The 24,783-nt window shown below is 42.8% G+C and overlaps 1 protein-coding gene across 3 annotated transcripts in view; it reads right to left on the bottom strand.

The window, feature by feature from the left end:
• The window catches only part of C23H6orf106 (chromosome 23 C6orf106 homolog), a 97,222-nt gene that overhangs the window by 12,387 nt on the left and 60,052 nt on the right, over positions 1-24,783 (bottom strand). For 2 of the 3 annotated variants that reach the window (XM_018038991.1, XM_018038992.1), the window contains one exon: positions 7,916-8,244. In XM_018038991.1, coding sequence (XP_017894480.1) covers positions 7,916-8,244 — 329 coding nt within the window. The remainder of the gene's footprint in view (positions 1-7,915; positions 8,245-24,783) is intronic. The other variant, XM_018038993.1, reaches the window with a different exon arrangement.

The following is a 24,783-nucleotide window of genomic DNA, read 5'->3' as shown; positions in this document are numbered from 1 at the left end:
TAACACAGGCCAAGCAACCAAGGACATGTCCCTTATTAACTAAATACCAAAGCTCCCTGTTAGTTCTGACTTGCCTTTAGGTGGTGAAATTGCAGCAAAAAGCCCAAGACCTTGGACATTCAAGCTTCTGCAGGTGAATGCCCACAGTTTTGACAAGGGTCTCCCTGAGCAGAGCTCTAAGGAAGCCCACACGGCCCCCCCGATGTGCAGCCGCCACAGGTCACATCATGCACCTGGTCCTGCTGGAGTCGGAGCAGACTTGGCCGAGAGCGCCTGCACGGCGCACATCCTCACGTCTCTGAATTTTCATCAGAAATTAAAATGCTAAATTCGGAGTATAGGGAAAAGAATACATCCTTACAACTGAAGTGAAAATATGGGAAAACTAGCTCTGTTTCAGTTACAAGACTGCCCAGTGTCAGCTCAGCCTAAAACAATGCTCAGGGCCCCAAAACACAGAAGATGGAGCTGAACATTCAGCTTTGAAGCTGTTGAGGTACAAAAGGGAGAGCTCCTGGAAGTAACTTTTTATTCTCAAATAGTAATGCTACAAACAACAAAAGACATTTTCTAAAGCTCATGGTGTTTGCTTATTTTTAAAATGCACGTATGACCCATGCCAATGCAAACACCAGCAAGGCCAGGAGGACTTTACGGGTTCTTCTGGGCTCTCAGAAGGGAGTCATCTTAATATCATTAAACCAGTTTCCTAGCAAACCTCTTCTGTACAAAATGTGCTAATCTGCCAGCAAACTGGGTCAGTTTCCTCAGTTGCCAGGCACTGCTTTCTCCTTGGCCACGAATTCTTTTGTGCTCCTGAAGATGAACAAGAAGGTCTCTACCACAAGACATAAGTGTAGAGACTACCTTCAGAGAACAGCAAACAAACTTTCCTTCCTGCCAGCAGGCCTCAGCATAATGTAGTCTAGAACATAAGACTCAAACTGGGTTCCCTGAGTTCCAGCCCACTGCCCACCCCCAATTTGAGCAAGTCATTTGAGCAAGTGAATGTGAGCAAGTCAATGACAACATCCTTACTGGTTGTTACACTTGGGGCCAGGGAGGTGCCATTGGCTTTCAGTGGGTAAAGGCCAGGGATGTTACTGAACATCTTAGAGTGCATACGAGCTGTACCCCACTGCAACAAAAGAAGACTCATCTGACCTAAAATGCCAATAGTCTTATTCAGCTGGCTGAGAGAACCCTGCTCAACACAGACTCTTCATTTTGTGGATGGCAGCCAGGCTCACAGTGTTAGGTATCATCCATATGGAATGACTCCCAAATATGTTATCTCCACCAAACCCTTTCTCCTAAACCATGTTACCAACTTGGATACACAACAACTTCCCTGATGCCTCCATTTGGATGTTTATAGAAATCTCCAATGTATTCCAAATGGAGTTCCTGATCTCTGCCCACCTCTCCCAAAGCCTTTCCTCTCTCCATGGAGAGCAATTCTACCGTTCCAGTTGCTCAGGCCAAAACCTGTCATTGTTTATTCCCCCTTACACCATGCTTCCAACTCATTAGCAAATCCTGTTCGTTCTAGCTAATAAAGCAGATGCAGACACAGATCACTGCTCCAACTGGCTACCAGTCTGACATAAAGTGCCCATTCTCTTTACCCACATGATTGCACTAACTTCCCCGCTGGTCCCCTGCTTCTATCCTTGTCCTGCACTCTCCACATGAGTGTCAGAGCATATCTTTCACTACATGAAGCCAGATCACATCACCCCTCTGCTCAAAATCCTTTAATGGTTCCAACCTCTGCTCCTCAGGGCAAAAGCCCAAGCTTCACAAAGATCCACAAATCCTTCTACGATCTGGTTTCCATCCTCCAACTTCCCCTCCTTCTACCTTCTCTTACCCACTTTGGTCTTGAACAAACCATGTAAACTTCCACTTCAGGGCTCATACTAACTGTAAAATATTCATTGTCCAGATAGCCTTTGCAGAAACAAAATCTGGCTTTAAAGGGAGTAAGACAGCCCTAAGCATGTTCTAGCTTTAAAATATTATGTTCAAAGGGAGATTTTAGATTCATTACAGGAAAATGAAAAAAACTCCAGACTGTATCTTCTGGCCACAGTCACGGAACACAGACAAGGTGCTGCTCTTACGAAAGTGAGTTAAAGGAAATTTCAGTGTCACCAAACATCTATACCCAAGTGACCACGAGGTTCCAGGGAATCATTTCCCTTTATGGAGGCTGGAGAGAGTGAGGCTGATTTCTGTAGCCACCAGAGATGGCAGCTTGTGGAGAAAGAGGGGTTTAGCAATAGAGAAGTCACATAATATCTGGTCAATAATTGGCTTGATTCTCATTTGAAATGTAGCAGTGTACCACAGAAAGCATGCTATTCCGAGCCCCCAGCTGTAAGCTCAGCCAATAAAAATATGTACTTGAATACTATTTGTAACTAGGAAGTAAGGCAATAGATGGTCAAGAAAGCAGACTCAGGAGTCAAAAAGAACTGGTTTTGTTCATATCCTGGTTTTACCACTTTCGAGCTGCATGAGCTTGGGCAGGCCATGGAACCTGTGCGCCTTCAGTCTCAGCAGCTGTAAACAGGGATAATGACAGAGCCTATATCATGGCCCTGCTGTGTGGACTAAAAGAAACGGATGTCAGACTGCTGCCTCTGCCTCTGGGTGCTGGGAGGCAGGGAGGTGACTGGTGTTTTTATAATAAACTTTGTAGAACTACTTAGCTCCTTACACTATGTACACTGATAATTTTAACAAAAATTAAATTTAAAAAGTCCTCTGCACAGTGCCTGGCACAGAGTAAGTGCTCGATGAGTTTATATAACTGACTACCACGCTCCCACTGGCCCCACAGGGGAGGGGCGGGTGCGTGCTTCTGCCAGCTGTCCCTCGACAGAGGAGAGCACAGCTGGACAGGGCATCAAGCGACACAGCTTTCCTCCCGGCTTCTTTGCACCGTCTGTAAACCTCCCAGGGAAAGGGGCTGCCCCCAAGCATGAGGCAGCAGGAAGGCCGTGCTGTCCTCCACCGCCGGTGCCCAGCTAAGGACACCAACCGCCAGCCTATGGGTCAAATTCAGTGCCCTCGGAACCGAGCAAATGTTGGGCCCAATTCCATTAAATAATTTCTTATTATTATATTACACTGACTGGACTGGCTTCTTCAAAGCAGATAATAAGATCCATAAGCCATTACACCCTCAGGCCCATAAGGCAGATTGGCCTTTTCTAAAATTCTCCCTGTAACCTCCTGTTGTTGTTCAGTGGCTAAGTTGTGTCTGACTCTTTATGATCCCATGGACTGCAGCACACCAGGCCTCCCTGTCCTTCACTATCTCCTGGAGTTTTCTCAGATTCATGTCCACTGAGTCAGTGAAGCTATCTAACCATCTCATCCTCTGCCTACGTTTCTAAACCCTCACCTGAGCAGAGAGAAACGAGCTCTTCCTTGCTGTAGGTTAGAAGAAAGGTGGTTTCTGATATAATAGTAGACTAACTTTTTCAGCTCCAGATCCAAGATATCCTAAAGGGTGATTGTCAGAGAGAGAGAAAGAGGAGCAGGTGGAAATTGTGGGCAGGCAGGGCAGATGGCACTCGGCACTGGCTGACGCTTGAAGAGCACGAGGAGCCTCCCCCAAAGATAATAACACGTTTCTCCTTCCGAACCAGCACTTGGCGGAAGTAATAACAGTGGTTCAGGCTGTAATCAGTTTAAAGGAGGAGTTATGACAAACAGCAGCTCCAAACGTTAAAAAAAAAAAAGAAGAACAAACACAAAATAAGAGATATAGTCCAAGTAACAAAATGAATAAATGAACTTGAGATTCTTTTCAGCTCCTTCAATGCAAATCATTACTCAACTGCTAGAGAAAGAAAGCAAGCATTTGGGCTGTCCTGAAAAGCAGGCCCTTGGTTTTGGCCAGTCATACTCATACTTCCAGCTACCCTGAATAAGACCATTTGGTTTGTATCTTGCTCCTCTCTGTAAGGCCTTCTTAAAAAACATTGAGAAATTTTAAAAATTACTGTCAAGTAAGAAAAAGAAGTATCTAATTTCAACAGGACTTATTTTCTCCTTCCACACCTCTGTAGACTGTTTTCTGCTACTATCTAACATTGTCCAAACAGAAGCTACCCCGGCCTCCAGAGATGAGTCACCGTTAGAGCGCATGGCAAGACGAGCCTTGAGTCAACAGTGTGACTGTTTGTCCTCACAGGCTCTTGAGTGAATCAAATAAAAGGGTTCATTAAAAAAACACCTAACCTTCACCAAAACTTGGTCTGACTGTTCACCTGGTACAGGTCAGCCACAAGTGAGCTGATAATGAGGCCAGCCAATTTTTAACAAAGGTTGTCAGATTGATGAATCCCTGGAGCAGGTCAGCACACACTTACTCACCTTTCTGACTCCCTCTGACAGTTCTCACACAAGGAGGGCCCAGGCCCTCTGGATGTTGAGGGATGAAGCTAGGACAGACATTCCCACCCAGAGCTCCCTGACTCCCTGCCCACAGCACAGAGCGCTGGGTCCAGAAAGCTTGGCATTACTCAAGGGAGGCAGGGGAAGGGCTCCCGGGGCGTCCAGCTCCTGGCACTGAGAGACGTGCCATTATGTTATCTACCCAGCCCTCACAGAAGGTGCATGGAGCAACCTTTTCATCTCATCCTACCAACCTTAGCAAGTTAAACTATAACTATGGAAGCAGCAGGAAACTGGACGGGTCTCCTAAAACTGGTCATGGGCTTCCCAGAGCATCATGCCCTCTCCAGCCTTCAGGGCAGGCAGGGAATTTCTTTAGAGTAAATCAAATCATTGCCAACTCAGTGATCTCTGATGCCAGGGCGCCAGGTCCTCCGCCTACCTATCCAATAAAGATGGCACCTGGGGTGAACTCAACACCCCTGCTCTAACTCTAGATTTCTAGGGGGCTATCTCGGTCTTTCCACTCATTCATAAATAAAAGGGGGCTATTTATTATTAACACCACATGGTGCACCCTGAGAGTTTAAAAAGGTTTTATTTTTATCAACTAAAAAAAGAAATCACTACTGTAAAGACTCTACAAATACAGGAACTCTTCCACCCCCCACAGGCAATGCCCAGTTTACATTAGAGCCTTTTTCTTCAACTTTTGTGTCTTTCACACCTTGATAATACTGGTCATCAACTCAGTTAATGCTTTTGATCACAGGAAAAAACAAAACAAAGGAAGATCTAAGCAAAGCCCAAGTTCATCTACTAATACCTTCAGTAATGTGGCACCTGGATTGGAATCCCAGCTCTGTCCCTCACTAGCTGTGTGATACTGGGGCAAGCCAGCCCCTCAGAGCTTTTGTTTTCTTATCAAAATATGAGATGATACATGTAAAGTACTTGGCAGCATACCTGGCACAAAGGAATGGTTAAAAAAATACTCTATAGTCTCTCCTTGATCTCATCACTTGGTCAAATACAGCCCTTCAGAACCTTAAGCAGTCTTGCCTTATAAATAAACAAATCTATATTCTTAAGCCAAACACAAATGCTTAGAATTATGAATGATTCCTGCTTAAAGATACCCATTTAACTATTGTCCCAATTTTTCTCAGAGCCATTGTAATTATTCTATCCAAATTTTTTATCTAAAGGAACACATCGCAACTAACTGAACATCACCCCCCGCATCACTCCTGATCACACCCCACTTACTCAGTATTCTGCCTTCAGCACTGCAACTGCTCTGCTATCATCACCCTTCCTGTCTTTCCAAATCTGTGCTTTTACATCAGCTCCATCTCTGCTTTATCTCTGCCTTAACTAACCCCCAGCCATGCACACAAATCATACAGTTTGACTGTGCGGTGCCCTACCGACCAAATTCACACTTCACCTGGACCGAATGGCATGAGTGTTTCATCTCCCCCACTGTACTGAGAACTGCTAGCTGGTAGTGACAACTTCTATCCTTGAAGTCTCCGTATTCAATAATGTACACTGATTTGTACATTAGTGCAGATGTGTTGATAAATCCTTCCTGGTGACTGTCTACCCTCCACCCCATTTCTAAGGCGTCCTCAGAGGCAGAGCTGACTCCATTTTAGCCAGATATGCTACCGGAGGACTTGCTAGTGCTCACACAAGTGCTTTCTGAATACGATTCTGATTCACTTAAGAAGAAAAGGAGGCTGTGATTTCTCTTTGGGGTCCAAATGCGACATTCTCAATGCATTATAGGCAACAGTCTTGGATATAATCTGCAATGAGAAACTTTTATCTGTGGTTCTTGCAAATGCTATTTCTAAATGATCCTACAGAGTTTGTAAAATAAGCCCCCACCTCCACCCAGGCCAGGGCAACGACAGACTTAAAGGACAACAGTCCCTAAAGCCATAAAGGGGCAAAAAATAGTTAACAGGTTCGCAATCCAGGAAAAAAGTGCAGTCTCTGGCCAGGAACAGCAGCCCTTTCAGGCGACAGTGACGGCCGAGCCACGGAGCTTGACTGGGTGGAGGGGCCTCCACTACAGAAAGCACTGGAGCAACAGCTTCTGCTTCCTGCAACTCTCGTCTTCACATCACACTCAACTGCTTCAAAGTTCTCCTTCTAACAGGGCATGCTTACCCTAGGGCCTGTACCCCCTGGAATAGCCATACCCTGAAGGGTTAAATTTAAGGAAGAGCTATCTGGAACAATAGGAACTTAAGAAAAATTTTGTTAAGAGTGTTAAGACGTGAAGACTTTCCTCAAATATAAGCCATTGCCTCGCCTATTTACTTCTTATATCCTATACGACTAACATGATTCCACACAATCCTTTAAAATGACCATCAAACTAATAAATCAATCTTGTTACACTTCTGCTGAATGAAGTCCCTCTTTCGACCATGTGGAGAAAGAGTTCACATCACCAAGTTTCTTTTCTTCATTTGCCTGTGGATCTAGACCACATATAAAGCACTGATCCGAAAAATGCCATTCTTAAAACAGAGCAAGCTGTCCCTCAAATAACGATCAATTTTATTTTTAAAATATTGAGGGTGAATGCCAGCATGAAGCAAGCAAAGACTTAACAGTTATACGATTCTATAAGTGGGAGGCTAAGCCTAATGCATCACATTATTAATCGAAGAAGGAATAGCAGTGCTCACAGGCCCTGCCACAAAAATCACCTACAACAGTTAGCTCTCAGCAGCAGGGCTTTATTCAACCAACCAAAAACAACCAGCAACCGTCATCACCCTTAGCAGAATATGGAAGGTGCTGTGTAATCAGCAAGCATAGAGAAGCAGATCAAGAGATCAAACACCTAGAAGACAGTCTTAGAACAATCAGAATATTTAAAATTATGATCAACTCAACAAACAATTCTCTCACTTATTCTGCACACATGAAAAGTCAAAATATCACTTGGGCCACTCTGGGTTGTGGGTGAGGCAGATGGGCCACAAGGGACTGGAAAGATAATCAAGACTTGGAAACTAGGTAAATAAAGTGGAAGCCCAGCAACATGTAGAATAAATAATTGAGTCTGTCTTTTTCTTCAGGAAAAATACTCTGCCCAAAACCAAAAAAAACCACAGTAGGAACAAACTCCGAAGGTGTGCTATTGCTCTGCGTTTAGTACACATTTACACTGGAAGAATGCCTGGTGATATTTTGACTTTCTTTTTTTTTAAAATACTAAAGGTGAAGAACTCTGTTCTTTCAACACCCAAACCAGAGCAGAGAGACAGCAGTGTCTATAAAGTGTGGATGGAGGAGTTGACACCCACAGGACCTGGGGGGGGGGGAGGGGAGAAGGGGTAGGTTTTTGTGCTACTGCATTGGCAGGAGAGCTAAGCAGCCTGAAAGAACATTCTAGGCTTCTAGGTTTGCCAGAAGGGGTATCACAAATCCCAACGCCCACCGCCTATCCCTTCTCCTCTTCTCCGAGGGCACCTACCTTACTGTAAGTCACTACTGATAAGTTGTTTGCGTGACTGCTGGGGGATAGATTTACAGAGTTCTGTGAGAGTCTATTCTCATCTTGCTCGGTTTGGTCAGGAGCAGGAGCCCATGTGTTTTTGCTGATCGAGTCGAACTCGGAACCCCCAGGGTCTTTTAAGTTGTTTTCATCTGATTGTCGGTTCTTTTGGGGAGAGGCAAACGGGTTGAAGTTTCCTTCTACCTTGCGATGTGGCTGTGTGTTGAACTCCGTTTCAAAAGATGACAGCTGCTGCGTGACTCCTAAAAGTCCACCCACTTCCACACTGAGAATGACCCAGATGACATCTGAAACAAAAAGGCAACTCATGTCAATGCCCGGCATACCCTCAAGACTCAAAGCAGCCATCAGAGAGAACCCCAAATACTACCCACACCACACAGAGAAATGTTCCTCTACGTGCTACCTTAGAAGCTGACTGACAGAGCAATCTACCACCCTGGCACTGCGTGCCGTTCTACATTTTCAGTAAAGTCAAGTTCAAACTCTGGTACAAGATCAGTAGAGGTCTGTGGCTGAGACCCATGAAACTATTTGTAAAAAGGTCCCTAAGTTGATTTTGATGCATAACCATATTTGGAAATCATTACTCCAAAGAACAATGATCGATATACACAAACCCAAAGGCAATATTTTCAGAATTACAAGCTCATGGGTTTTGCTTTATTTTGTAGATTTAACTCAGAAAACTCAGGGCAGGCATAACTTTTGAGTTTATTTAAAAAATTAAAAAGTGCCTATAATGACTAGAACTGCAACTTATTAAGCACCTCCCTCTCTTCGGGCAATTTAGAGTGAGCACGTATTGTCCAAACTAGAACAACTAAGAGTAAACGAGGTAACTATTAATACGTACACCAGGAGGAAACCAGCACTAACCCTAACATATGAGAACAGATACCACCCTGGCTATTTTCACCATCTATGAGTTGGTTCATAAAGAAGGCTGAGTGCTGAAAAATTGATGCTTCCAAATTGTGGTTCTGGAGAAGACTCTGGACAGTCCCTTGGACAGCAAGGAGATCAAATCAGTCAATGATACAGGAAATCAACCTTGAATATTCACTAAAAGGACTGATGCTAAAGCTCAAGCTCCATACTTTGGCCACCTGATGTGAATAGCCAACTCACTGGAAAAGATGACCCTGATGCTGGGAAAGATTGAAGGCAGAAGGAGAAGGGGACGACAGAGGATGAGATTGTAGGATGGCATCGCTGATTCAATGGGCATGAATTTGGGCAAACTCCAGGAGATGGTGATGGACAGGGAAGCCTGGGGTGCTGCAGTCCATGGGGGTGCACAGAGTCAGACACGACTGAGCGACTCAACAACATGTTCAAAAGATATCAAACTCAGCATGCCTCAGCCTTTCTAAAATAATTCAAGTTAACACCAACTTCATCTTTCTGTCAGATATGGAAACTGTAACATCTACACTGAAGCTGTAAGAGGTTTGTTTTGAAAGATGCATTATAGGACTTCTGGTCATAATTCAGTTCTTTATTTTCCTTTCCTTGGCAGCAAGTACTTGTACTCAAGTAACCCTTGTGGCACTTAATAATGGCCCCAAAGCGCAAGAGTACTGATGCTGGCCAATTCAGATATGCCAAAGAGAAGTCATAACGTGGTTCAGCTGAAAAGGTGAAAAGTTTTCAACTGAATAAGGAAAGAGAACCAAAACCGTACACTGTGGTTGCTAAGACTTACAGTAACAAATCTTCTAACCACGAAACTGTGAAGGAAAAAGGAAACTCAGGCAAGTTTTGCTGTTATACTTTAAACTGCAAAAGTGAGATCCACAGCGAGTGATAAGTGCTTTGTTACGATGGAAAAGGTGTTGAATTTGGACAATAAGCTATTTTGAGAGAGAGACTACATTCACATAACCTATTACAGTCTATTGTCTTAACTGTTCAAATATATTATTGTTGACAATCTCTTAATGTGAATAATTTGTAAATTAGGCTTTATCATAGTTAGGTATGTATGGGGAAAAACAGTATATACAGGGTTCAGTGCTGTCTGTGGTTTCAGCATCCATACTAGGGGGTCTCAGAACATATCCCCCACAGATAAGTGGGGGACTAGTGCATAAATATATAAGCCTAGAACAAAAAGATGGAGAAGCTCTATACACTTAGCATAACAAGACCAGGAGCTGACTGTAGCTCAGATCATGAACTCCTTATTGCCAAATTCAGACTTAAATTGAAGAAAATAGCAAAAACCACTAGACCATTCAAGTATGACCTAAATCAAATCCTGAACCATTATACAGTGGAAGTGAGAAATAGATTGAAGGGACTAGATCTGATAGACAGAGTGCCTGATGAACTATGGACAGAGGTTTGTGACATTGTACAGGAGACAGGGATCAAGACCATCCCCATGGAAAAGAAATACAAAAAAGCAAAATGGCTGTCTGGGGAGGCCTTACAAATAGCTGTGAAAAGAAGAGAAGCGAAAAGCAAAGGAGAAAAGGAAAGATATAAGCATCTGAATGCAGAGTTCCAAAGAATAACAAGGAGAGATAAGAAAGCCTTCCTCAGGGATCAATGCAAAGAAATAGAGGAAAACAACAGAATGGGAAAGACTAGAGATCTCTTCAAGAAAATTAGAGATACCAAGGGAACATTTCATGCAAAGATGGGCTCGATAAAGGACAGAAATGGTCTGGACCTAACAGAAGCAGAAGATATTAAGAAGAGGTAGCAAGAATACACAGAAGAACTGTACAAAAAAGATCTTCACGACCAAGATAATCATGATGGTGTGATCACTCACCTAGAGCCAGACATCCTGGAATGTGAAGTCAAGTGGGCCTTAGGAAGCATTATTACGAACAAAGCTGGTGGAGATGATGGAATTCCAGTTGAGCTATTTCAAATCCTGAAAGATGATGCTGTGAAAGTGCTGCACTCAATATGTCAGCAAATTTGGGAAACTCAGGAGTGGCCACAGGACTGGAAAAGGTCAGTTTTCATTCCAATCCCAAAGAAAGGTATTGCCAAAGAATGCTCAAACTACTGCACAATTGCACTAAAAAAGTGCATGACTAAAAGTCATGCTCAAAATTCTCCAAGCCAGGCTTCAGAAATACGTGAACCGTGAACTTCCAGATGTTCAAGCCGGTTTTAGAAAAGGCAGAGGAACCAGAGATCAAATTGCCAACATCCACTGCATCATGGAAAAAGCAACAGAGTTACAGAAAAACATCTATTTCTGCTTCATTGACTATGCCAAAGCCTTTGACTGTGTGGATCACAATAAACTGTGGAAAATTCTGACAGAGATGGGAATACCAGACCACCTGACCTGCCTCTTGAGAAACCTGTATGCAGGTCAGGAAGCAACAGTTAGAACTGGACATGGAACAACAGACTGGTTCCAAATAGGGAAAGGAGTACGTCAAGGCTGTATATTGTCACCCTGCTTATTTAACTTATATGCAGAGTACATCATGAGAAACGCTGGGCTGGAAGAAGCACAAGCTGGAATCAAGATTGCTGGGAGAAATATCAATAACCTCAGATATGCAGATGACACCACCCTTATGGCAGAAAGTGAAGAGGAACTCAAAAGCCTCTTGATGAAAGTGAAAGAGGAGAGCGAAAAAGTTGGCTTAAAGCTCAACATTCACAAAACGAAGATCATGGCATCTGGTCCCATCACTTCATGGGAAATAGATGGGGAATCAGTGTCAGACTTTATTTTTTGGGGCTCCAAAATTACTGTAGATGCTGACTGAAGCCATGAAATTAAAAGATGCTTATTGCTTGGAAGGAAAGTTATGACCAACCTAGATAGCATATTCAAAAGCAGAGACATTACTCTGCCAACAAAGGTCCATCGAGTCAAGGCTATGGTTTTTCCAGTGGTCATGTATGGATGTGAGATCTGGACTGTGAAGAAGGCTGAGTGCTGAAGAATTGATGCTTTTCAACTGTGGTGTTGGAGAAGACGCTTGAGAGTCCCCTGGACTGCAAGGAGATCCAACCAGTCCAGCCCTGGGTGTTCATTGGAAGGACTGATGCTAAAGCTGAAACTCCAATACTTTGGCCACCTCATGCGAAGAGTTGACTCACTGGAAAAGACTCTGATGCTGGGAGGGATTGGGGACAGGAGGAGAAGGGGACGACAGAGGATGAGATGGCTGGATGTCATCACCGACTCGATGGACGTGAGTTTGATTGAATTCCAGTAGTTGGTGATGGACAGGGGGCCTGGCGTGCTGCAATTCAGGGGGTTGCAGAGTTGGACACGACTGAGGGACTGAACTGAACTGAGAACAAATATACTAAAAAAAGGAAATTGAAGAAAACTCTCCTGGGTTATGTTTGTTCTCAGTTTTCAATTCTATATCTGAGAAAGGCGATCTTAATTGTCAGCTAGCCATAAATACTTGATTTAAGGTTAGTGATTTGTAAGCTGTATTAAAACTTGGTTGTATCCAAATAAACTGAGCCAGAGCCGTGGTAAATGGAGATGCAGTGACATCTACTGTTCACTTCTATAATGAGCAACTCTTTTTACCTGTCGTGAAGAGGAAGCTAAAGCTGCTAGTAACACTAGTATGGATCAAGGAATGGATATCCGTTTCAGACACACTGTTAAAGCAAGTGTAAATCTTTACATAAACTAGTATCAAAAAAGTTGAACTTGCTGATTTAACACTGTAAACAAAGACAGGCAGAGTACCACTTCATTTAGAAATGTGGAACATGAGCCAGGAATGGTGGTGGGTCAGAGGACTATCATTCAAGACTTTCATACAAGGTTCAATTTCATAAATTGATACGATGTGGCTTTTAAGGAACAATTCAGTGGCAGGCAGCCTGAGGGAGACTCATTCTGTGCTCTCTTATTTTACACTTTCTAACCAAAGGCAACATTCCTTCACCCTATTATTAATTTTTTCCAAGGAAAATATCTTGTCTTATAGTACATTAATTCCTACTTTTGTCTTCCACTCATCTGTTTACCAAAATCCTCTTGCAAATACATGGTATGGACAGCATACTTGGCTATAGGTCATACATTTCATTCTCTTAGCTCAGGAAACTTTTATGAGAAGGAACAGTCTTCTGAAGGCAGTACAAGACTAATGCTTTGAGAACTAAAGCTTTAGTACAACTCACTGAGCCTTAATCATACTTAAGCCATCACACTCTCTTCACCTTGGCTATTTTTCTGTACTGTTCGCAGATTCTACATAATAGCTGTAAAAGGAATGTCACTTAAGGAGTCCCTGATGCATAAACACCAAATAATAAACAGCCCAGTTCTGATTCTCCGAAGTTACTACCGTGATGGAGCATTCTGAAGACTACATTATGAAGTCTTCTTCATCCTACTTCTACTTCTTCACTATGAAGACTATGTCTTCTACATGGTACCATCTGAGCCCTCCTCATTCTATCTATAGACCTCACATTTCACCCCACACATAGCGTGTGTGTGTGTTTTAATTAAACAAATTAAAAGGACGATAAAGAATGGCCCAATAAGCTTATTTCAAAGAGGCTGACCATTTCCAATTCTTGCCAGAGCACCTTAACTACTGAGATTAAACCTGGCAGCCAGGTATTTCACTGTCTCTCATTCAAATACTAAGCAGGCCCAACCCTGCCTAGCTTCTGAGATCAGAAGAGAACCCGTGCATTCAGGATGGCATGGCCGTATACCAAGTATTTCACTGTCTCTGATGATAAAACCACAGCTGTAAGGAACTTTAGGAGTTATCTAATGAAACTGTTTCACTTCCTAGATGAAGGATTTGCGGTCTGGAGGTAGAAGTGATGGCCCAAGGTCAGACTTCAACTTAGAAGCTGACCACGATGATGATCAAGAACTTCTAGCTCTTAGTATAGCTTTTTAAACCCACACTTCTTTCTTCCCCACAGGAATTTGGGAACCAAATGTCTAGGGAATGGAAGCTTTAGATAAGTCAGTCCTATCTCCCAGGTCCATAATATCTCTACTGATAGGCATATGATCTTTGGCACCAGTAACAAGAATGGGTCAACACAGGATGTCCTAGAAAAGTAGCCAAGAAAATAAAACCAAGTATCATGGCTACACTGTCAAGACTTACTGAGCAAATGGAGAAACCGAGTTTAGACGTCTTGCCTTAAGGCAAATTTTAAAAAAGCATCTGAGCCAGAACTTTGGGGTGAGAAGGTGATACAAATCTTATTTCCTTCAACTCGTCTCTTTTACATATAATAAAACCTTTAATAGTAAACATAAGCTTTTAATAAGTATATACTTCCTTTTGTAGAAATGTGTAATAAATTACTGAAGAGAGAACATAACCTTTTAACTCTTTAGACTCTCAGAAGTGTGGAGTAAAATGGAAACATTAAACTTGTAGATAAAATCCATCATTTTAATCAATCATGCTGACATACAAACACATCCCAGATTAAAGAATATGAAAAACACTTAGATCACATCATAATAAAAGTAAACAAGCACCTACAATTTGTCCACTAAAATAGAAATAGTTAAAAATGAGTACAATATTAGAACGGGTAAACTTGTTTCTTGTGGGAATATAGGTTACAATATATTAATAGTACAGGAACGGGTATACTGGGTTGAATATAAGTAAATGGATCGTGGGTGCAAGCTTTTTCATTATGGAAGAAGGATGTTACAGTTAAGCAAGCAAAGAAGGCTTTCTAAAACCCTGTGGTACTAGACTGAAGTCAGACACATCAGTACAAACTCATCGTTATCCTAATATATATACACATAAAGAAACAGAAGCAATTAGATATGTCTGTATACAGGGGTAGTAGGTGTACATATACCCCAGCTCTGATCACTAGTGTGACCTGGAAGTAATGATCCCCCAGGAGCAATGACCACACCTGGTGCTCAGTGGTTTCTAAACACTATTCTCTAATCAAAAAAAAAAAGGGCTTCTTGGAGAAATGGCTGATTCTTGGGTTGGGGCATGGAAAATTTAAGAAAAGCCTGGAACATGTTGTTGCACCAGAAAGTAAGGAAGTGCTCAAAACACAAAAAGATGGAGCATGTTACAGGGCCACAGGAGCCATCTGAACGAGCTCCCTCTGGAGCTGGAACAACTTGGGCAACAAGATAATGGAGCACTGCACTGTAACTCCAACTATAAAACAAATACACGAGTTCACAGTTCTATACATACACGAGGGAGAAGAGACAAACTGTCTTACAAAGAATTCCAAGTAATATGCATACATTATATTTTATATATACAATATATAAAGATGCTCTCCCTTCCAAGAGGTACAGCTTAATTCTATACACCCTCCCCAACCCCCTCTATCTTAGTGATAAGAGTAGGGAAAGAGAAAAGGATTAACTTTATGGTGGAGAAACTGGCAAACAAACTACTTAACCAAGTGACCAAGGTTAGTTTCATCAGCGATATTATGCAAATATCAAGCACCCGCACCTCGCTGTAGGGCACTTCAGGGCACTTCACTTTCGTATCTTTCCTAAACCTGTAACATCAGTCCAGTCATGTGGGAAACATCAGATAAGCTCAGACTGGAGGACATTCTAAAGGACAGTTTATATAAAGCATACTTGCCAGTATTCCTCGAAACTATCAGGGAATATGAAAAACACGGAAAGACAGAAATTGTCACAGACAAGAGGGGACTGGGACACATGACCAGTAAGCCTAACATGGGACTCTAGTTTCTGGAACAGAAGGCTTTCTGACACAGAAAGGTAGGAGAAAACGATGAAACACAAAGTCTGGAGCTGAGGTCATAGTAAGGGACCAACACTGATGCCTTCATACTAGCAAGAGTGTCATGGTTACCCAAGATGCTGACAACGGGGCAAACTGGGTACATGGGCACTCTGCTCATCTCTGAAACGTCACTGTGAAGCTAAAAATTGTTACAAGTTTACTAAAAATAAATAGTATAGCATTTTAAAAGTGTATTTTCAGACATTAAAAGGTAAAGTTGTAACAAAGCCAACCCTAACAGTTCTCTCTGTAGTGAAGTGACTACAAAGGAGAGTACTTTGATCTACAGGGGGCAGAACAAAGCTGTAGGAGGGCAGGCAGGAGGAGCCATCACTCGCTCAGTTCTTCAGAGGCCTCAAGACCACCACCTCATCCACTAGACATGAGTCACTCCTACCTACGGGGAAATCTCACCCTTATGCTTCAGCCCCTTCTCAGCAGTGCAGTAAGGGCATTACAGTCTTCAAATGGGAACAGCAAGGACGCACAGTCTTCAAATGGGAACAGTTTGATGTGAATACTGGGCTGAAACTGCCTAATTCCAGAGCCTGCCTGTGCCCTACACAAGACGCAAATAGAAGCCATGGAAAGCAAGTGATAAACTGCTGCATTAATAGGTTCCACTTGGTCTGGGTTCCCAAGGGGAAACGGCTGGAGGCTTCAGAAAGTACCACTTTCAAAGATCCATTATATAAGGACACCTCAAAGTAATTCCAACTGTGGCTAGGACTAAAATCTCATAGTCTTCTCAGCTCTAGAACAACTGCCTTGGCCTCGTCCCCAAGAGCTGTGAGACAGCACCAGGAGACACAGGCTGGTTTTAGCCACTCTTAGATTTGGATTTGGAGGCTGCAAATTCAGATCCTTCCTAAAGCTCAACTCATCTTCAAAGCACTGTAGGAATCCCATATTTCTCCCTGAGGATTAAGAAACAACTTGGGTCTATAGAGGTAAACAGGCTCTAGTCAGCTGCTGGGCTACAAGCCATGGGGGCTCATATTTCATTTCCAGAGTAGGAAGGCTGGGTGTGCGCTGCCTGACTTCAGTGAGAAAGGTTTGGAAGGGAGAGTCAGCGCACTGGTAGTCTGGCAGCCTGAAAAATGCCTCAAGTAGATAGTGCAAAGGTTGGCATTACAGCAAGTCTCAACATATCTGTCTGTCTCTGCCCAGCCTCAACCTCCAGTCTGTATTTCCATACTCTTTATTCCACACACGCTTTGCTCCCGTGACACCTGCCCAGGCACTTAGATGCTTTCACTATTAACACAACACCTACCTTAGCATCTACGGGGGAGGAAGGGAGAGCCGGGCTCCAGTTCATCCGCTTCTCACAGGCAACTCAGATTGCTGGGGCCTAGGTGCCATCTACAGTGGAGTGACTGCTACAGGGCTGCCTCTACTCAACTCTGCCTCCCTCCCCATCCTCACTCCCCTCCATCTTGCCACACTGTGTAGTAAAATCGTATCTCTTAGTTTCATATTTTCTCAGGAGTTTCTTTTTAAAATTTACTTTTAATGGAAAGATAACTGCTTTACAATACTGTGTTGGTCTCTGCCATACATCAAGAACCAGCCACAGGTATACATGTGTCTTCGCCCTCCTGAACGTCCCTCCCACCTCCCACCCATCCCACCTCGGCAGGTCGTCACAGCCCCACACTGAGTTCCCTGAATCACACCGCGCATGTCCACTGGCTATCTATTTTCCATATGGTAGTGTGTCTGCTTCCATGCTGCTCTCCCCCAACCTCCCTTTGTCCCTCAGTCTGATCTCTGTCTGTGCCTCCACTGTTGCCCTGCAAACAGGTTCGTAACAGTCCCCAAGCAGCAGGAGGAATGAACTGTGAGTGACGGACTTGTCCTTTTCTTTTCTCTTCTAATCCTGCGTTGTCAAGGCACCTGGTTCCACCTGAACTGAACTTGATCTCAAATCTTGAGCTAACCAATGCGGTTTTCTCATGCAAATATCTTCCTTAAGGGAGGAGAAAGGGACGACAGAGGATGAGACAGTTGGATGGCATCACCGACTCAACGGAGATGAGTTTGAGTAAGCTCTGGGAGTTGCTGATGGGCAGGGAGGCCTGGCATGCTGCAGTCCATGGGGTTGCAAAGAGTTGGACACGACTGAGTGACTGAACTGAAGCTATGTTAATAAACTATGTATTTGCTTGAAAATCTGCCTTTCTTCAAGATTCATGTCAATTGTTTTATGACTGGGGATGACTCACCTGGTGCCAATGCTACCTCAAAATGCAAGTTGTGGGTGAGGGGTCTGGTGCAACTCTCTCAGTTTTGAGGCGTCTCCTTCCTCTAATTAGCAGCTTGCTAACAGGTAAATAACTCCTTGCTAAAAACTAGCAAGGGGGCACTCTTTCTGTCCCCTTCTGATATCTATGTCAGAAGCTTTCACCATCTCTTTTATACTTTAATAAAACTTTGCTACACACAAAGCTCTGAGTGATCAAGTCCCGTCACTGACTGCAGGTCGAATTCTTCTCCTCTGGAGGCCAAGAATCCCGGCATCCTTCACAGCTCGTAGCAGTAACCTTTCAGTACCATCTTTCCAGATTCCACATATTTGCATTAATATACAACATTTGTTTTTCTCTTTCTGACTTACTTCACTCTTTGTAATAGGCTCTAGCTTCATCCACTTCATTAGCACTGACTCAAATGCATTCCTTTTTATGGTTGAGCAATATTCCATTGTATATACATATCACAGCTTCTTTATCCATTCATCTGTTGATGGACATCTAAGTTGCTTCCATGTCCTTACTACTTTAAACAGTGCTGCAATGAACACTGGGGTACATGTGTCTATCTCGATTATGGCTTTCTCAGGGTATATGCCCAGAAGTGGGATTGTTGGATTGCATGGTAGTTTTATTCCTAGTTTTTTAAGGAATCTCCATACTGTCCTCCATAGTGGCTGTATCAATTTACATTCCCATCAACAGTGCAAGAGGGTTCCCTTTTCTCCACATCCTCTCCAACATTTATTATTTGTAGATTTTTTGATGATGGCCATTCTGACTGGTGTGAGGTAAGGAATTTCCTTTTAAAATGAAAACACCTCCATAAGGAACATATTAAGCGACATTAACCTCATCATCAGATTAGCCAATAGGCCTAAGAGCACAAGGGGGAGAAGGCCAGGACAGAGCACTGGAAGCCTGCATGAGATGAGACAGTGAGGGGTGTTCCATGCCTGGAACAGGAAGAGAGGCTCAGAAAGAAAAGCAGACATGGCAACAACAAAGAGAGGACTCATTTTCAGTTTTCTCAAATCATGCCCTACGTAATAATCACGAGCTTCTGCCATAACATGCTAGGTGAGAGGAGAGAGCAGGTTTAGTCGTCATTTAACCTCTTATTTATTTACTTTCGGTCTTAGGAAATAAGGATTCCTAAGGATTACTTCCCAAACCCAGTAAAATCAGTGCCATGAAATGAAGAGTAAAAACATAAACAGGTCTGAGACAAAAGATGAAAACTGGCTCAGAATGGGGGGGGGGGGGAATCACCATTAATTGGGCTGAGAGGATAAACACAGAGAAAGGTAGACACAAAGGTAACAGGAGACACTATTTCTCGCAAGGTCATTCAGCTGCTGTAAAATGTTATACTGACTCTCTTTCAGTGGCTACTGCTTTCTTACCAATGACTCCCCCAGATTAGCTTTGTTACAGCCATCTATTATCACTGAGGCTATCCAACTGCCAAACTGCCCTTCCCCACAATGTCACCCAAACCCTAATAATCCTCCCCTCTAGCCCTACCTCAGAAACAGCAGCCAATCCAAAATTGATCCCACTTCCCCAGAGCCTTTTCTGACTCCTTCAGCAGGAACCCAAGCTTACAGAAACTGCTGACCCTGGCCGGTCTCACACATGGCACCCCACAGTTCCCCTGGAGTGCCTTCTCTCACCACACGTCAATCAATACGCTTTTGTCAGACTACAGGCTCATTTCAGGTGATCTCTGAACCCAGATGCCCTCCTCTCCTCCCGCTCCCAGCCTCAACTCCTAGAAGCACAGAGATTCCACCCCTTCCTACCAGTCTTCTCTTGTACAACTAGCCTCCCCTGAAGTAGGCCTACCACCAGCTGATAACAAAAGGAAAGAAGGTCAGAAAAAAAGAAAGAGAAGGAGGAAGCCAAAGAATAAAGGAAAACCAGGAGTATATAATACTCAAGAAGCCTAGTGACAAAAGTATATCAAGGAGAAGAGAATTATTAACTGGACCCAGTATAGCTAACAAATCAAGTAAGTTGAGAACTGAGAACAAAGCACTGGATATAGCATCATGTAGGTCACTGGTGATTTTGAAAAGAGCAGCAGTTTTAGTGGAATAGGAGGGACAGAAGCCTGAATGGAAAGAATTCATGAGACTAGGCAAACAGGAGGGAATATCCATTTCTGATACTATCAGGAATGTGAAAGAGAGAAGAGAAATGGGGAAGAAGCTAGAGAAAAATTAATAGCACATTATTAATATATGCAACAGCAAGAAATTTTTAAATCAATCCAATCTATACGTACTTTTTCAAGGCATGTAAAACAATAATGTGTGCCAATATTATGTCTCCAAAGGATTTTTATTTTATATTGGAAGAAGTTTTAAATAACTCAGATGTCCATCAGTGGAGACTAAGCTAGAAAAATGAAGACATATCTAGCAAAGAGAATACACCACAGCCAGAAAAAGGCATGAAGATTTCTACACTAATCTCTAGAATTTAATTAAGTGAAAAAAAAGTAAGATACAGATCAGTATCTATAGTTATAACACTCCTTTGTAAGATAAGGGACACATTTACATACATCTGCTGGTGTCTGCAAAACACAACTCTAAATGGACATTCCATAAATGAATAAATAGAAATGAGTGCCTAGAGGAGGAGCAGCGGACTAGCTGAAACGGACAGCACGGGAGGGAGACGTCTGGGGAAATGTCCCAGGATGGTGACTGGCACAGGGTTAGGAGTGCTCAATAAATATAAAAAAATATTTTTAATTATTTATGAAGTACTTAGCACTGTAAGTGACATTAAAAAAATGTTTACTGTGTTACTTTGTTGGAAGATAGAGTCAATGATAAGAATAATGTCTGATGATTGGTGACATCTAACTGTAGTAGAGGACTCTAACAGTAACAGTAAAACAGATTTCTGTATAAAATCTGAAAGTTTATGATACCTATAAAAAGGATATATAATCTTTAATGCTCATCACTCATTAGTTTCACCAAAGTAAATAGAGCAATAAACCATTACTCTTAAAGAACTGCAATTAAAGGTAAAGAATTAAGCATGTAATCTAGCCTTATTTGTAAAACTGCATTTCAGGAAAATAAATTATTATTGATAAAGAAAAGTTTCCTCCCCTCAGAACTACCCCAGCTAATAAATGTGGGGGGGAACTGTCATTCTCTAATCCCTATTTGAAATGCTTCAGGCAATAATCAATTAACAAAAACATTAGACAAAAGGTTGGTTGATGGGGAGAACTTTTGCAGGGATCAGGTGTTATCACCTGAACCCTTTCACTGATCTTGGCATCACTAAGAGTCAAACAATTTTGAAAAAGAAGAATGGCATAGCACACTTCTTGATTTCAAATCTTATTACAACAAAACAATAGTAATTTAAATAGTGAGGTATTTACAACCAGACATATGGATCATGGAAGAGAATGAAGAGCTCAAAAATAAACCCTCACATTTAAGGTCAAATGATTTTTGACAAGAATACTAAGCATTCAATGGCAAAGGGAAATATTTTCAACAAATGGTGGTGGGAAAATTGGATATCCACATGCACAATGATTAATATGGACCTTTACCTTACACCATATATAAAAATTAAATGGATCAAAGATCTAGACATAAACCTCTTAGAAGAAAAGAGTCACGACACTGGATCTGGAAATAATTTCTTGGATTTGACTCCAAAAGCACCAAAGAAGAAAGATAAATTGGACTACATCAAAATTAAAATGGTTATCCTTCAGGTCATTTATCTGTTCTTTGGGAATACCAGACCACCTTACCTGCCTCTTGAGAAATCTGTATGCAGGTCAGGAAGCAACAGTTAGAACTGGACATGGAACAACAGACTGGTTCCAAATAGGAAAAGGAGTACGTCAAGGCTGTATGTTGTCACCCTGCTTATTTAACTTATATGCAGAGTACATCATGAGAAACGCTGGGCTGGAAGAAACACAAGCTGGAATCAAGATTGCCAGGAGAAATATCAATAACCTCAGATATGCAGATGACACCACCCTTATGGCAGAAAGTGAAGAGGAGCTAAAAAGCCTCTTGATGAAAGTTAAAGAGGAGAGTGAAAAAGTTGGCCTAAAGCTCAACATTCACAAAACGAAGATCATGGCATCTGGTCCTATCACTTCATGGGAAATAGATGGGGAAACAGTGTCAGACTTTATTTTCTGGGGCTCCAGAATCACTGCAGATGGTGACTGCAGCCATGAAATTAAAAGACACTTACTCCTTGGAAGAAGAGTTATGACCAACATAGATAGCATATTCAAAAGCAGAGACATTACTTTGCCAACAAGGGTCCGTCTAGTCAAGGCTATGGTTTTTCCTGTGGTCATGTATGGATGTGAGAATTGGATTGTGAAGAAGGCTGAGCGCCGAAGAATTGATGCTTTTGAACTGTGGTGTTGGAGAAGACTCTTGAGAGTCCCCTGGACTGCAAGGAGATCCAACCAGTCCATTCTGAAGGAGATCAGCCCTGGGATTTCTTTGGAAGGAATGATGCTAAAGCTGAAACTCCAGTACTTTGGCCACCTCATGAGAAGAGTTGACTCATTGGAAAAAACTCTGATGCTGGGAGGGATTGGGGGCAGGAGAAGAAGGGGACGACTGAGGATGAGATGGCTGGATGGCATCACTGACTCGATGGACGTGAGTCTGAGTGAACTTCGGGAGATGGTGATGGACAGGGAGGCCTGGTGTGCTGCGATTCATGGGGTCGCAAAGAGTCGGACAAGACTGAGCAACTGAACTGAACTGAACTGCCTCAGTTATTCTGCTATGGATCCTCCTAGCATATTATTCATCTCTGTCTGTTCTTTAGTTCTTCTAGGTCTTTGGTAAGCATTTCTTATATCTTCTCAATCTTTGCCTCCATTCTTTATCCAAGATCCAGAATCATTTTCACTATCATTATTCTGAATTCTTTTTCTAGAAGGTTGCCTATCTTCACTTCATTCAGTTGTTTTTCTGGAGTTTTATCTTGTCCTTTCATCTGAGACATAACTTTCTGCTTTAACATGCTGAATGACTTTCTGTAATGTGGTTTTTGTTTTAGTCACTGTGGGACTGTGGTTCTTCTTGCTTCTTCTGTCTGCCCTCTGATGGAGGAGGCTAAGAGGCTTGTGTAAGGTTCCTGATGGGAGGGACTGCTACTGCTGCTAAGCCGCTTCAGTCATGTCCGACTCTGTGCGACCGCATAGACGGCAGCCCACCAGGCTCCCCTGTCCCTGGGATTCTCTAGGCAAGAACACTGGAGTGGGTTGCCATTTCCTTCTCCAATGCATGAAAGTGAAAAGTGAAAGTGAAGTCGCTCAGTTGTGTCCGACTCTTAGCGACACCATGAACTCAGCCCACCAGGCTCCTCCGTCCATGTGATTTTTCAGGCAAAAGTGCTGGACTAGGGTGCCATTGCCTTCTGGTGGTGAGAAAAACTGGGCCTTCCTCTAGTGGGCAGGGCGTTGCTCAGTAAAGCTTTAATCCAACCATCTGCTGATGAGTGGGGTTGTGCTCCCTCCCTGGTGTTTTTTGGCCTGAGATGACCCAACCCTCTGGTTGATGGCGACCTCCAAGGGGGACCTTCCAGGCTGGTGCCCCATTCCTGTGGTGGCCCCTGCCAATCCACGCCTCCCCCACAGGAAACCATCCAACACTAGCAGGTAGTTTTGGTTCAGTCTCCTGTGGGGTCATTCCTTTCTTCTGAGTCTTGGTGCACAAAAGGTTTTGTTTGTGCCCTGCAAGACTGGAGTCTGTTTTCCTGGAAATCACTGCTACAGAACCGAATAAGAAAAAAGAATGAAAAGAAATGAAGACAGCCAAGAGACCTCTGGGACTACATTAAACACACCAACATTCACACTGTAGGGGTCCCAGAAAGAGATTAGAAAGAAAAAGGACCTGAGAAAATATCTGAAGAGATAATAGCTGAAAACTTCCCTAACATGGGAAAAGAAATAGTCAACCAAGTACAGAAAGCACAGGGAATCTCAGGCAGGATAAGCCAAAGACGGAACACACTGAGACACACCATAATCAAACTAACAAAAATTAAAGACAGAGCTGTGCTTAGTCGCTCAGTCGTGTCCAACTCTTTGCTACCCCATGGACTGTAGCCCATGAGGTTCCTCTGTCCATGGGGATTCTCCAGGCAAGAATACTGGAGTGGGTTGCCATGCCCTCCTCCAGGGAATCTTCCCAACCCAGGGATCAAATCCAGGTCTCCCACATTGCAGGTGGATTCTTTACATCTGAGCCACCAGGGAAACCCTAAAAAATATTAAAAGCAACAAGGGAAAATGACAAATAACATTCAAGGGAACTCCCTTCAGGCTATCAGCCCATTTCTCAATAGAAACTCTACAAGCCAGAAGGGAATAGCATGATATATTAAAAGTGATGAAAGGAAAAAACCTACAACCAAGAATACTCTATGGAGCAAGAGTCTCCTTCAGATTTGACGGAGAAATCAAAAGCTTTCTAGACAAGCAAAAGTTAAGAGAATTTAGCACCACCAAAACAGCTTTACAACAAATGCTAAAGGAACTTCTCTATGCAGGAAACAAGAGGAAAAGACCTACCTACAGAAAATAAACCCAAAACAATTAAGAAAATGATAACAGGATCATACATATTGATAATTACCTTAAATATAAGTGGATTAAATGCACCAACCAAAAGACACAGACAGGCTGAGCAGGTATATGCACTTCCACTTACCACATCACTCTGCTTGACCCCCCAAATTGTATGTAATTATTTTATATTGTTAGGTTAATCATGTTATCACTGTGACT

This window comes from Capra hircus, chromosome 23, assembly GCF_001704415.2.
Source record: "Capra hircus breed San Clemente chromosome 23, ASM170441v1, whole genome shotgun sequence".
Lineage (NCBI taxonomy): Eukaryota > Metazoa > Chordata > Mammalia > Artiodactyla > Bovidae > Capra > Capra hircus.
The sequence above is the reverse complement of the archived record's forward strand: the minus strand, read 5'-3'. Positions and strand labels throughout refer to the sequence as shown.